The following is a 15,362-nucleotide window of genomic DNA, read 5'->3' on the forward strand; positions in this document are numbered from 1 at the left end:
ATCCCTCCTCCAAACTTTGAAATATGACATTGGAGGTCAGATTATTTCTAAGGTATCTTTTCATCTTGGTTATTTGATTAATTCATTCATTTAATAAATATGTAGTGCTAAATGTACCATTTACTTAGACTAGAAAAGTGAATGAAGTTGCAAAATTGGAGTTCATATTCTACTGTGAGGAAGCAAAGAATAAATGATAAACAAGCAAGTAAATTACACAAACGTAGAGCAGTACGTACATCAATGACAGAAATGCAAAAGAAGGGCCAGAGTTATGTATAGTGTGTGTGTATAAGAGAGATGATGTAAAATGCTGTGATTGGGGTAAGTCTTACAGAGAAAGGCTAGTCACATGAATTTATGGGAAAATTGGTATAGACTGAGCACAGATACAGTGAAAAGGCCCTGGGGCAGCACAGCTAGAAAAATGAGGGCCAATGAGCAAAAAGGAGACCCATGTAGTAGAGCAGAGTAGTCAAGAGGAAGTGAATGGAGATGGGGTCAAAGATGGAATAGGAACCCTAATGTCTTGGGGCCTCTTATTGTAAGGACTTTGGCTTTTACTGTAAGCAAAGTAGTAAACTATAGAGCAGAGACCCTGAGTATAGAGGTGAACTCTTTCAAAGGGTCACTTGGGCTTCTGTGTTTACAATTGAGTACAGTGGGAGATCAGTTAAGAGGCTGTTCCAAGTGGGAGGAGGATGTGATCTGGGGTAGTTGCAGGAGAAATTGTGAGAAGTGGGTTGAGTTTGGTTATTTTTTCACAGTAGTGCTAACAGGATTTCCTGACCCATTATATGTAGTATGCAAAAGGAAAAGTGAAATCAATTCCTTTGGTCTTAACTCTCATTTTCTACCATGAAAATTTCAGAGATGTGTTTCCTCAGAGAAACTTTTCTGTTATATCTGAGAACTACCCAGAGAAGCCCAGGATTCAAACAATTGATTGCAGCCTCCTTTAAGACAAGGCCTGTCTTTTCCCATCTCTGACTCTAGCCCAAGTCATGACTACAGGTGAAAACATGCTCCAAATAGATATTTGTTGGCATAAAAGTGTATTATACTTTCATTCATTTATACACAAGACATATGCATGTGATTCTGCTATACATCCTTTTTGTTAACCAGCAAGTGACCCCAGTACCTTCTCATCACTTACCATCTGTTAAATATCTATGTCGATACCTACTTGATGTTGATTCTTATTCAGTGGTTTTTACCTGAGTGGGAGGATATTTGAGCTACTATATTGGTTGTGATTTCTGGTTTTATTGGCATTCAGAGCTCAAAGAAGCACAAGGAGATACTTCTTGAGGAGTTTCCAGACAACATGAAACAAGCTTTTCTTGTATTTAATAATAAACACCTTAAGCCTGTAAATGACCTTCCAGCCAGCCCCCTATCATTCAGACTCTGGACCCTGGTGACAGATCATTGATTCAAGAGCATCTTCATATAGTTACTATCTTTTGATGAACCAGTGGGACCCATAGGTCTTCATCCTGGCACTCCATAAGATCTATTCATCAGACATTGCAAACCAGAGAGCTACATTTTTGTTTGTTTGTTTCAACTACACCCCTTCTGAAGTTTGAGCTCCAAAATACTTCCTATTACATAAGCAATGAATGACATCAGCAATCTCCTGCAATTTGCACCAAAAGATCCTCCAGTTTTAAAACAAACTTCCATCTAGAAGCCACAAAGATACAGCTTACAAGGGAGCCCTTCCCAGCCCACTTGACCCCTGAGACCTTCACTGCCATCCCAAAGGTGGAGAGATTTCAGGTTTAAGCAACTTGCCTAATGTCACTGGTCCAGTTATTGCAACCAGGATTTAAACTCAGATCGTTGGACTCAAGGCTCTTGGATGTACAGCCTCTCACTACTGTGCCTCTTAATACCATCTAACACTTGCCCAATGATAGTCACATTCTGTCCTCTGAAACTACAACACCCCATTTGTGTAAAATCCCGTGAAAAGGGGGATGGGGACTATCTCTTCCAACTTCTGTAGTTTACCAACCCTGGGCATTCATCTTGTCTGAATTGAACTTCAGCCAGCTCATTTTCAGCCAACTCTCCAGTTTAAACAGCCAATGGATAAGATACAAAACCACCCTGTCAGCATCAGATGAAAAAGAAATACAGGCTGGGGATTCTTGGCATAATGCTGAAGCAGGAGGTCCAGGTCCCTTGCTGGTGCTTTAAGTGGACTCCTATTGACACTGAACAGAGAGTATCCTCCTGGCAAGAGCCGTGTCCTCACAGCAATCACCACAAACCACCTTTTGGGTTTTCAGAGAGAAGGATGAATTTGCAGAAGCCAAAACAAAACAGAACTACATCCACTCCACCTCAACATCCAGAATTGAATAGTGCTTGGCCATGGTACAAGGAGCACAATAAATATTAAATCAACCAAACTCGATTTGATTGACTGCAGGACTCAAAGTGAGACACCAAAAAGAATTGATTGAAATGGTTTTTCTCACTCCCTCTGTTCATTCTCCAGTCACAGCCATGGTTCCTTTTATCTGTCCTTTCTGCCTGCTCAGCCCCAACCCCCCACAGTGCTGGAGCCCACTAAGAAAACCTAGGTGGAAGGGTAAATGGGAAGGGTGTGGGGCCCAGCCTGGAGCTCCATTTCTTCTTACTCTGGAAGTAAGGGCCCTTCAGAGAGAAGGATCCAGAGGGAACTGGAGGAAGAACCTGAAGCTTCTGAAGAGAAGGAGGCCAAGAAAGAGAGGAAAGGGAGGAAGAGAGTTGAGAGGAAAGGGATATAGAGGAGGATGAGAGGTTGGAACAAGTAAAAAGGGAGGAAGAATAGAAATGAGAAAAAAAAGAGGTTCCCACCATCAACCCAGGAATAATTTGATCCAAACAATTCTATCCTTTTCTCAAGTCCTTAGAGAATTTTAAGGTATGTAGACAATAGGCATCAAGATGAATGTCTGCCTTTGTATTGACCTACTCAGCCATCGTGGGACTGAGCCTCCCATCTCCTTGAAGCTCCACTGTCACATTTCATAGAACCCTTAACCTGACCTCATCTGTTTATATTTCTGTCTTCCCCTCAGACTGAAGGATTATTAAGGATGGAGACTGACCACCATTTGACCTATTTATCTCATTCCTTGTTATATACCCAGAGAATTTTAAATCAGCATACTATAGTGACTTGGCCACATCCAGGTTTATGGCAGCTCAATTCACAATAGCTAAATTATGGAACTAGTCTAAGTGTCCTTCAACAGATGAATGGATAAGGAAAAAAAATAACTTGCATACATATATAAAATTATATATATGTATTACGCACACACACACACACACACAAACACACAAACACACATACATATAATAGAATATTTCTCAACCATAAAGAAAAATGAGATTTTGGCATTTGCTGGCAAATGGATGGAACTAGAGTCTATCATGCTAAGTGAAATAAGAAAATCCCCCAAAACCAAAGGCCAAATGTTCTCTCTGATATGTGAATGCTAACATACAATAAGAGGGCTAGAAGGGAAGAATAGAAATACTTTGGATTAGACAAAGGGGAATGAAGGGGAAGGAAGAGGAATGGGAATAGCAAAGACAGTAGAATGAATTGGGGATAACTTTCCTTTGTTCGTATATGAATATAAGACCAGTGTAACTCCATATCATGCATAACCACAAGAATGGGAAGTTATACTCCATGTATATTGTCAAAATACACTCTAATGTCATGTAAAACTTTAAAAAAAGTAATAAAAAATTGAAAGAAAGAGTGGAGACTGTCTTATAGCTCTTTTTAGTCCTTGTTCTTAATGATTCCTGCCTCATAGCAAGGAACTTAAATATAACAGAAAACCTAAGTATCATAAAAAACAAATCATTGGGCAGAACAAAGGAACACATCCTATGGGACTGAGTGTATAGAAAATTACAAAACTGACAAAAGAAATGTGGGGATAGCAATCAGGATTACTTCTGAGTGGGGTGGTAAGTGGGTGGTGGTAGAGGGATCATCTGAAGACTGGTGATGCTCTGTTGCTTGATCTGTGTGGTCATTTTTTTGTGATTATGAAAATTATTGAGCTGTACAATTACAGTTGTGCTCTTGTCTGTATGTATATTGTGTGTGTATATGTCTTGATATCTCTCTATGTATATATATGTGTATATATGTAAATGTACATATATACATATATGTGTCTATATGTGTGTGTGTGTGTGTGTGTGTGTACAGTGTGGAGATGGTGATAAATGTGTACATACATATATCAATAAGAAGTTTGCTAAGAGGAGGAAACAGGAAAGAATTAGCTACTTCAGATAGAGGACCTGTCAAAAGAAATTGGGGTGGAGAGAGATTCTAATTATACAAGGAGCTGCTTCTCTCTACCTTTTGCTGAGTGTGAATTAAAATTGCTTGCAAATTGTACAACAAGCCTCACTAGCACTCTTGGAACACAATTACTCAGTAGCATATTTTATTTCACTGCTCATCAATCATTGATCCTTAACAGGTCAACACTTCTGTATGTAATGTACAAATTACAATCAAATTAAATCTATAGTATCTTGCTTAATAATCTTTATTCTGAAAAAATGTCTTTGCTCTCGTGGTGAACAAAAAGTCTTTTCTGTATGAGTAAGTCTTTGGGATGTCAGATGCTGAAGAGTGAATTGTGCCTCTGATTAATTGACTTTAATAATAATAATTTTATTTATATAGAGGCCTTGTCAAGGCTTTCAGGGAGCTGTAAAGTAACCCATGGTCCATGATTAAAGCATTATACAAGCAATATATAACAAGCCTCCCTCCCAAGTAAAACAAAGGAAGGAGATGGATGGAGCCGAGATATGAAGGTGCGGAAGAGGGAATAGGCTGTAGATTTAGCGTGGAGATGGTGATAAATGCTTCATTAGGGAGAGGGGAGTTTCCTGGGATAGGCGAAGGAGTGTAATTTAACAGAGTTGCACTGAAATAGTAGTCTATGGGGAGTCAGTGCTAGCCCTGCAGAGATGTGCGCACTTCCTCCTTTAGTGCCTGATGGCGGAAACGCAGATAATAACCACATCTTTCCTGCCAGCCACATCCTAGGTATGAGTGGGATTTTTCATAGTGATTCAAACAGCCGAAGTTAAAGAAATACTTATAAATTATTCCTCACTTCTTTTCATTGGCAAAAGATGTAAGTCAATTTTGTTGTTGTGTGTGTTTGTTTTTTATCAGCTCTTGGTGAAGTCCTGGAAAATATAAGCATATATTTGAAAGTGATCATGAAGGTGCATCCAGGTGTGAAAGTTCTGAGTACAGCAGGAAGTGAGAATTATACATGATTAATTGAAACTTCCTTCCTCTGTAGACTCCTACCCACCTTACCTGCACCCCTTCCTCCCAGCACCCTACCTATCCCACCATCCATCAGCCCTGCCAGCCAAAGAACTTCTTTCCTCACCTTGGCTTCTTGCTTATTAGTCTTTTGTGGTTTTGACTTTCTTTTATTATGGCTTGCAACCATAAACATTCTTTAAAATGTGTAAAGCAGAGAAAGATGTAAGGAAGTAGTAAAAAAAAAAAAACCCTCACTCCAACCACCCAAAGGCTATGTTGCTTTTTAAATTTTCTAAAATATTGCATGCACATTCACTCTTTTATGAAAAAATGTATCCATGGATAAAAACCGAGGTACTTTCAGTGGTTATTTCTAGGTAGTGGAATAATAGTTGATCTTCACTTTTATCATTATATCTTTATATAATATTGAAAATATCAAATATTGGTATCAACTATTTAAAATTATGAAAACAATTAAGCAAAAAGTCAAACAAGTTATTCTTCTATGTGAGCATTGTTCATCGGATATGACATTACCTAATCAATTTTTTTTTAATCTTAAATTATTTTTTATTTTTGCAGTACTGGGGATTGTACTCTGGGGTGCTCTACCACTGAGCTATGTCTCCAGCCCTTTCTATTTTGAATTTTGAGACAGGGTCTTACTAAATTACTGAGGCTAGGCTCAAAATTGCAATTCTTCTGCCTCAGCCTCCTGAGTTGCTGGGATTACAGACATGCACCACATCACCTGACTAGCCAAATTTTTTAGATGAAATGATATGATAAAATATGGCAAATGCTAAACCGATTTTGAACAGGATACTGATGATATAGGTCTACTCCATGCTATTTCCTGTATTTAGTTTCAGGCAACTGAATCACAAAGAAAGAAAGATGCGTTGTGGGAAAAGTAAAAGTACTTAACAAAAACCTGGGAGCAAAAGATGGAAGGTTAAAAGTGATACAACCTGCCAGGTGCCTGTAATCCCAGGAACTCTGGGTGTAACCTAAAGCTCAGTCCTTGTTCCCAATGCCAATTAACACCAATTTAATAACGAGGACACAGTTTGGAGAAAAAGGAGAAAGTTGTTTTATTGCTTTGCTAGCAAAGGAGAAACACAGGGGACTCCCATCCCTGCGGCTGTGAGTCTACCCAACAGGAGGAATGGGGATTTTAAAGGAACTCTTCAAGGGTTGCATTCCAGGTGTGCTCTGGTAGGGGGTCTTAGAGCACCCTGAAGGTGTGTTAGGATTCACTTGTTAATTTGGGAGATGTCCACCTCCTAGATCCTCTGGCAGACATCTCCTTCCTGTGGAGCACAGATAACTCAAGGAAATCTTGTTCCCCACTCCTAGGTCAGGGAGGGGGAGAGGGAAAAGAGGAAAAGGAAAACAGGTCCCTTTTAAAATTAAACCTCAGAGGTATATTCAAAAGGTGAAGTGGACCACTGTTTCATAGAGGCTGAGACAGAAGGATCACAAGTTGAGTCTAGCCTCAGCAATTTAGTGAGGCCCTCAACAACTTAGTGAGACCCTATCTCAAAATAAGAAATCAAAAGGGCTGGGGATGTAGCTCAGTGGTAAAGCACTCCTGGTTCAATCCTCAGTATCAAAAAATAGTGACAACCTCATTAGCAAAGTCCATATAGGTAGAGCTAAAGAGAAAGCCCAAGACTATTAAAGGGACTTTTTCTGTAGCTAGACCAGGAGTAGGGAGTTCCCTATGGCTCAATTAATTTCACCTAATCTCTGGTTAAATCAAATAATCAAATAAAATCTTTATCTTATGCTGGTTAGATACAATGAGTAATATTTTTACCTAATAAAATCCGGTGCTGACTGAATCGAGGTCTGCATTTCTTTAAAACCCCGTCTTGTTATGCTGTATCCCTGTCTAGGTTGGCTATGTAATCACGAGCCTTTGTTTGATGAAAGCTGAAAAGATGTTCTGGCAGGGGAGGAAGGGGAGCCAGAGTTTACTGGGAATCCTTGGGCAATGAGTGATTGATTAGTGGGTGAGGAGTCAAGAGAGAGCTAGTGCCCTGGACTGAATAAAAGAGCTTCCATTCTTAAGAGTGCAAGAGAAGGATGGGGAGAGACTGTGTGGAAGGCTGCCATGAGTCTAAGAGAAAAGCAACTTTCTGGGAAAGAAAGCAGACATTAAGGCAAAGAAGGCAACCGTATTCTACCCACCAAGCCAAATATTTGACATCAGGGAGGACAAGGAATGAAAAACAAGTCTAGAGAGAGGGAGACTGGCAAATGTTAACACCACACGTATTTTGCTTTTGTGGGACTATTTTGCCTTCAGTATTTGCCCTGCTCTTGATTGCTGATTACATACATAATTACCAATTTTATAGATTGTATGTTTAAGATGAGGATTTTTTAAAAGCCTAGGACTTATGCTACAGGATTGCTGTTTTATCTTTTTGCGTGTTTGTATTTACCTACAGTAGGTGGCGTCTAAGGTTATTACAAAAGAAAGAAAACTGGAAAGAATATAGACTTAGAGGTCACTCACAATGGGGTAGCAGTTGAATCAAAGCTAGGGTTATCAGGTGACAAACTGAAGGCCTATGCTAACATTGCTCTGATGTGATAAAACTGTCTTTCTCTGAACAGTGTTTATTTGACTGCAGGCTGAAAAACCATTCCAGAGTTGTGACATAATTTGTGTGGAGTATACAGCAGTTTTACAAAATGAAAGAAATGGAATACAATGGAAAATATCAGATGGAATACATTGCTTGTAGTAAGTATTGTTTCATAAAACTTGTGTTGTTTTGCACGTACAGGTATGTGTGCTGAGTTATAAGATAAAATGTACTTTTTATGTGGATCAGAATCAAAATGAGTTTCAAAGCTACTATTATATAGAGTACAGTATACTCTTATGCAAGCAAATCACAAATTTAAAAATATGGAAGCCTCAAAAATCCTAACTTTGGAAAAGTATATTTTATTATAAAAATTTTGCAAAAGGGTTTTCTGGCAAAGAGAGCCCAGGTTTGAGTTGTTTCAACCCAGACTAACCAAGGATATTCTCAGAAACTGCACCTAACTAGTAGTTTGAATCTTTCAGTACCACCAGTGAAAGTGAATATATCTGTGTGGTGTTGTGTTTGATTTAACATGTTTACCTTTTCAAAAAGCCCAAACATGTTAACTCTGCATATGTTAAACTTTTAGTAATTTAGAGTAAACACAGGAGGTCAGTGGATCCAGGGATTCAAAATAATAGATATGAAAAATGAATCACTTAACATTTATTTTGGAAAATGCTACTTGGTTTTTCTTAGGGTTACCTCCTTATTTACATTTCATATACAGCTGTATCAAAATGGGGTCCCTTCTATGAACAGAGATTATCTGAGAGTAGAAGAAGATGTATCATTCACAAACAAACCAGGGAATTGAATTTTGCCACAGTGGTCAACAGAGTGGTTATTATAATTTGTAATTGATTTTGCAACTGACAAAATTCCCATTAATGACATACTTACTTGAGTATTTTTTCCTTTATTACATAGTATTTGCCATAGAGCAAAATTTAGTTTATCCACTCAATCTTGAATCCTATTGAAATGAATTTGTCTTAGGAATACCAAATTTAATTTTAATTAGGATATTTTACACTTAGGTCAGGTCCTTGTCAGTTTTTCAGGGTATAAATCAAGACCTTGATATACTATGGTTGGCGATGACCTGGATATAAGAAAATCAAGTATTTAAATAATAGTGTATTTTAAGATACCTTTTGACATCCAAATGTGAAATTCAAAAACAGGAACAAAAAAAGGAAGTATCCAGTGAGGAGGAAGTAGAGGTAAGTGATCCGAAGAAAAAGCAGTGGAACAAAACATCATTTGCAAGGGCTAAGCATGCAAACTCATAAGGAAAACATTTTGAAATATTTTTGTCAGTAAGTGACACTAATTCAAATCCCAAGGCAATCAGACTTCTCCAAGGGAGCATCTTAAGAGCTTACACCAACAGATTGAAGCATGGTTGTTGCTTTTTGAATTTTCATTCCCTGAAAATTCATCTTTCAGTCTCTTCCTCACATTCTCATTTATTGGAGCTCTGCAGTCCTCATTTTTATTAATTAGCAATCAGCTTTCTTCAAAAGGAAAAAAAATCCCTTGCAAATTTATTTTTTTTTAAATTTTCTGATTAAAGAGCACTGGTTCTTGGTAAGAGTATTGTAAATTACTTGGCAGCACCCATCTTTATTCATGAACACTCTTTGAAATTCATTTTTGCATGTATTCAATGTAATTTTTCTTCAAAGTGAATAAAGTTACTTAAAAATGATAATAAAGAACCCACATTTAGTCCTTTGGAACAATTAAAATATTTAAAAGTGATTATCCTTGATAACCTCTTTACTTAGAAAAGCTTATTGGCTATCATCTAAAAGTTACTTTATAATTATAAAAATATTAAACACAGTACTATCAAAATCCTAGCTTTTTGTTTTGCAGAAATCAATAAGTGGTCTTAAAAAATTCATATGAAAATACAGGAAACCCAAAGTAACCAAAACAATCTCAAAAAAGGAAGTTGGAGAATGCATACTTCCCAGTTTCAAAACTTATTACAAAGCTCCAATTGAGAATCCACATATATACTTGTACATGTTGTCCAACTGATTTTGAAAAGGGTACCAAGAAAATTCAATTGGGAAAAATAATTTCTTCAAAAAAATTGTACTGGGATAACTGAGTATTCATGTGTAAAAGAATGTACTTGAACCCCCATTTCACACCCTATAAAAAGTTGACCCCAAATTATCACATACTTAAATGTAAGGGCTAAAACTATAAAATTTATGAGGTTTTTGCCTTGGATCAGGGAATCACTTCTTAAATATGGCATAAAATGAACAAATACCAAAAGAACAGGTGGATTAATTGAATGTATCAAAATTAAAATTTTTTGGTTTTTTGATTTGGTTTGCTTTGTTATTGTTGTTGTTTTCCAGTGCCAGGGATTGAATCCAGGTCCTCACACATCCTAAACATGTACTCTATTGCTTAGCCACACCCCAACCCAAGCCCTTTCTATTTTATATATCATACTATCCCACCAGTCATATAGCAGGTGTTCAATTAATACTGGCCAAATGAATGGCTGTTATTGAGTGCCAGCAATATTGAGGTTACTAGGATGAATAAGACATGATCGTAATACTTGAGCAACCTGCAAACTCTTGAGGAAAATAGCCCCAAACATACTATTATAATATCACAAGTACAATGGGAGTGGGGTCCTGGTTATCAGGAAATCATAGAGGAAGGTAGGTTTAGAAAAACTTTCCAGAGCTGCAATCCATAGTTTTATTAGTGTTTTCAGTGACAGCAGGAATGGCTTGTTTCATTGAACAATCTTCTCTAATAGGGTAATTGAGATCCGTATAACTAATGTCTACCCTCATATGTACATATTAAGTAGTTACGAAGAACAAGACAAAACAGAAACAAACCAAAAAGCCCTCCTGGGAATGGCCTCTCCTCTGCTGAGTTAGCTGACATTAGCTTCTGGTGAAGCTTAGATCTCTTCTGCAGAAAGTGTTCTCTTATCAACCCTGCTCAGATTCAACCTGCACTTAGACACTCTGTTTTACTAATTTGTATAACAGACTGGTTGCTCTGCATTGTTACTTGTTTTCTGTTGGCTCATGACCTAGTTAGTTGTTACCAACCACAATGTCCCTGGTCTCTCCCCTTCTTTCTGTTGACTTGAGGCCCACTGCCATTTCTTTTTATGATACAAGTCCCATTTCCTCCTGTGATTCCTCTTGACTTGGGTGACTGAATAGTTAAGCAAAAAACTTATGAGACAGAGATGGGCACAGATAGGCAGGACTTGGACAACTTGGGTTTGTTCTAAGCTCCTGCTGGTCATCTTTCTTTACTGGGTTGTTCCCATTTTTTGTTCTTTCCATTCCTAAAGCACACTCCAGGATAGGATCTGGTACTCACTCACAAGAAGACACAAACAATTGATTCTATTTAAAATGTCTGCTTCCCTTAGGTTGATTATAATTCAGTAATCTAGGAGGCTTAAACTAAGGAATGAAACTCAAATCATGGAATTTTAGATACTGTCCTGCATTCTGGAAGAGGAGGTATTCGAGCCAGCTTGATCTCTCACCCATCTCAGCACCCTACTTAACTCATACCTAAAGCCAGCAGGCTCCCTGGGTGTCACCAGATCATATCTGATGTTGGCACTGGTTCTTACCTACTTTGTGACTGCTTGATATTTATGTGAAATGAAGTGGTAATTTCATTTCCTGTTCTTTGTACAAGGATTCCCAATGCACAGATCCCATCTAACAGGTTTTCATCAATAATTAGCACTCCATGGGAAATCCAACACAGGCGCCTAAAGAGTCCAGAGAACAAACTGTCTCCTATAGGTGACTTTTTGTGTGTGTTTGTTCATTTATTTGTTTGTTGTGGTGCTAGGGATCAAACCCAGGGCCACTTGTGTGCTAGGCAAGCACTCTACCACTGAGCTACATCTCCAGCCCCTGAATGTTTCTTTTAACAAAACGTTGATCCATCCTTCAGCAGGGAAGGCTGAGAGGAAGGACAGGAAAGGCTTAACGTACAACTTATCAACCTCTGCTGGAGATAAATTGGGTAAGCCTTGAGATTCACCAGAATCCGATTTTCTAGTCTTCTCAAGAAAGCAGCTTATAAGTTTAACATGAATTTAGCGATACTCTTGCAAGGGGAACCAGGCAGCATAAGTGCCTTTCTGATTTACAGCTGCGATAGCATACCCTATGTGCATTTCAGATGACGGAATCATAGTCTGTCAACCTCAACAGCTCTAGTGTGAACTCTAGATCATTTACTGACTCTCCTGGTAATAAAAACATCAGGTTATGAACATTTCTTTCTTTGGGAACCTAACAGACACTGTATGTGGCTCTGTCACAGTATAGGCTGAAATACTTATTTCACTGATCCATGGAAACTGGGACCACTTATATTAACTTATATGAGTTAATTTGGATTCAGGTAATAAATACAAGTACTTAAAGGCAGAAAACTGAAATCAGAGGTAAAAAAAATACCAAATGTCATGAATAGTTTCTATGTAATTATAATTTTATATAATCTTAAAAGTTTCTATGTAATTTTTTGTAGTTCCTATATAATAAATTTCTAGATAATTGCTTTTTTAAAGAAACCCACATCTCAGAATAGTTATTTAATCATTTTAACATGGAAACTTCCTGTGTCAGTTTCTTCTAAATAATAGTGCTTTTCATATATATGATATTTTATCCTATAGGAAGCAACACAGTACGGTGATTATAAATAGTGACATTGCTGATACTGACGTTGAGAACTTATTCAAGCTCTGTGAACTTGAAGAAGTTTCTAAGGCTTTCTATGCTTCAGTTTATTAAAAAACAGTATCCAACAGAGTAAGGTCTCCACAAGTATTAGCCCTTAGACCTGTTTTCCTTTTCATTTTTGATCAACAGTAAACTTTACCGTATAGTTTACTTTGCCATAAACTGTAATATACTACACATAGTAAAGTGCATCAGTGTGATCACCAGTGATAGAAGAAGAGGCAACTCTTCATGGCACCTAAGGAATGGTTGAAAAACCAACTTGTGGGGAAGACGCAGATGCATCTGGTGTCCAAGACCTCTGGAATCAGGACTCAGATGACCCCAAGACATGTTCTTTGTTTTCCATTCCTGTCTCTTTCTGAGATCAGCCTAATTTACCTCTCTGCAGACTGGCTCACTAATGAAGGATTAACTGCTTCTTTGTCTGTTCCCAAGTTTGAAATCCTGGAAAGGGATCCTGACATAAGGATTTATAGGGAACAATAGATAGAGGCCAGGAAGGAGGGTTTTATAAAAATATAACTGTCCAAATGGATATTCCATGATGGGGGTGGTAAAGGATGGGAGGGGGAGAATGAGGGAGGTTGGATAACCCTAGAATTGATGGGAGTGGGAAGTTAATATGCACTACAACAGGAAAAATATTTAAAAATATCTTTAAGATATTTTAAAATATTATTGTAACTCAAATTTCATAAAATCACCCTTTTAATATACATAATTCAGTGGATTTTATTATATTCACGAGGTTGTACAACCATCACTGCTATCTAAATCTGAAACATTTTCTTACTCCCCAAAGAAACCCTTTACCAGTTAGTAGTCACTTGCCATTCTCCCCTCCCTGAGTCCCTAACAAACACTAATCTATCTTCTGTTGGTATGGATTTGCCTATTCTGGACGTATCATACAAATGGAAACATGCAATGTACAATTTTTTGTGTTTGCCTTTTCTTAGTATGAATTTTTAAGGTTCATCTATGTTTTAGTATGGCTTGGGACTTTTTCAGTTTTTATAGCTTAATAATATTTTATTTATCAGATATACTACATTTTGTTTATTCTTTGATCAGTTGATAGATATTTGGGTTGATTTCATTTTTTACTTACATGAGTAATGCTACTGTGAACATTCATATGTAAATTTCTATATGAACATATGTTTTCAACTCATGAATATATTTCTAGGAATAAAATTGCTGGGATATATGTTAACCATGTTTAACTTTGAGGAACTATTTTTCCCAAGCAGGTGACATTTCTACTAGCAAAATAGAAGGGTGCCAATTTCACATCAGCAATACTGGTAATTGCCGTCTTTTTCATTAGAGCCATCCTAATGTGCACGAAGTGGTATCTCATTGTGATTTTTGACATGCATTTTCCTAATGACTAGTGAAGCTGAGAATCTTTTCATGTGTGCATTGGCCACTTATATATTTTCTTATATTGTTCATGCCCAATTCTTTTTAGATATGTGATTTGCAAATATTTTCTGCCATTCTGGGAGTTGTAATTTCACTTTGTTGATGATATCCTTTGAAACAAAAAAAATTATTTTGATAACAACCAATCTTTTGTGGTTTGTTCTTTTAGTGTCATATCTAAGAAATATTTGCCTGATGCTAGATCACTAAGATTTACTTTTTTTTACTTCTGTTTTATTCTTGAGAAAAATAATTGACCATTAATGTGTGAGTTAACGTCCAGCTCTATTCTGCTGATCCACATGTCTCTACCTAGGCCAGTACCACATTCTTGATGACTCTAGTCTTATAATAAGGTTTGTTTTGTTTTTGTTTTTTGTATTGGGGATTGAACCCAGAAATACTTAACCAATGAGCCACATCCCCATCCTCACCTCCTTTTAAAAATTTTGAGACATGGTCTAGCTAAGTTGCTTACGGCTTCGATAAGTTGCTGAGGCTGGCTTTGACTTGTGATCCTCCTGCCTCAGCCTCCCAAGTTGCTGGGATTACAAGCATGTGTCACCGCACCTGGCTTCTCATAATAAGGTTTGAAATAGTTATTTTGCACTCTCCCATTTCTCTACATGACATACGATATAAAATGAGATACTTTTATAATATGAGTGCTTTTTATTTATTTTTTTGCCTCATTTCCATATAAGGATAGATTACAGACTACATTTTAAAAATGGGTAAACTGGGAAATTATGTAATTTCTAAAGGTTTTTATGTACTTAGGTATCTTGGGTTTTAATTCTGTTTCTGATAATTACTTTCTGAATGTCGAGTTACTTCCCTAGACCTCATTTTCCTGTCTGAAAACTTTAGGCATTGAACAAAAATGTCAATAAATGTATCACAATAAACATTGTGATGTGTACAAGAAAGACATGAACAGGACACTATGATAAGAGCATGATGCAGTGTAAGGGGACATCTACTTCTGACAAACTTGTTAGGACAGGCCTTTCTGATGTAACCTTTAAATACAACCTAAAGTTTGAGTAAGAGGCTTTCATCCAAAGATCCTTCCAGACATTTATGGAGGAAAGAAAAAATCAGTATTTGTGTTAAGTTCAAAAGTCAGGGAGGAACTTGTTTATTTCCACCTCTAGACTGAAACTCCAAGTATAGACCCATCTGTTTTGATTCTCAGTGGGTCCCTAGAACATT

The 15,362-nt window shown here is 37.3% G+C and overlaps 1 protein-coding gene across 1 annotated transcript in view; it reads left to right on the forward strand.

Annotated features, from left to right (window-relative positions):
* Orc5 (origin recognition complex subunit 5) overlaps positions 1-14,289 on the forward strand; it is a 103,634-nt gene extending 89,345 nt beyond the window's left edge. The window contains exon 14 of the mRNA XM_048786171.1: positions 7,978-14,289. Within this exon, the coding sequence (XP_048642128.1) occupies positions 7,978-8,008 (31 nt within the window). The 3' untranslated portion in view covers positions 8,009-14,289. The remainder of the gene's footprint in view (positions 1-7,977) is intronic.
* Positions 14,290-15,362: the final 1,073 nt, after the last annotated feature.

This window comes from Marmota marmota, unplaced genomic scaffold (assembly GCF_001458135.2).
Source record: "Marmota marmota marmota unplaced genomic scaffold, marMar, whole genome shotgun sequence".
Classification (NCBI taxonomy): domain Eukaryota; kingdom Metazoa; phylum Chordata; class Mammalia; order Rodentia; family Sciuridae; genus Marmota; species Marmota marmota.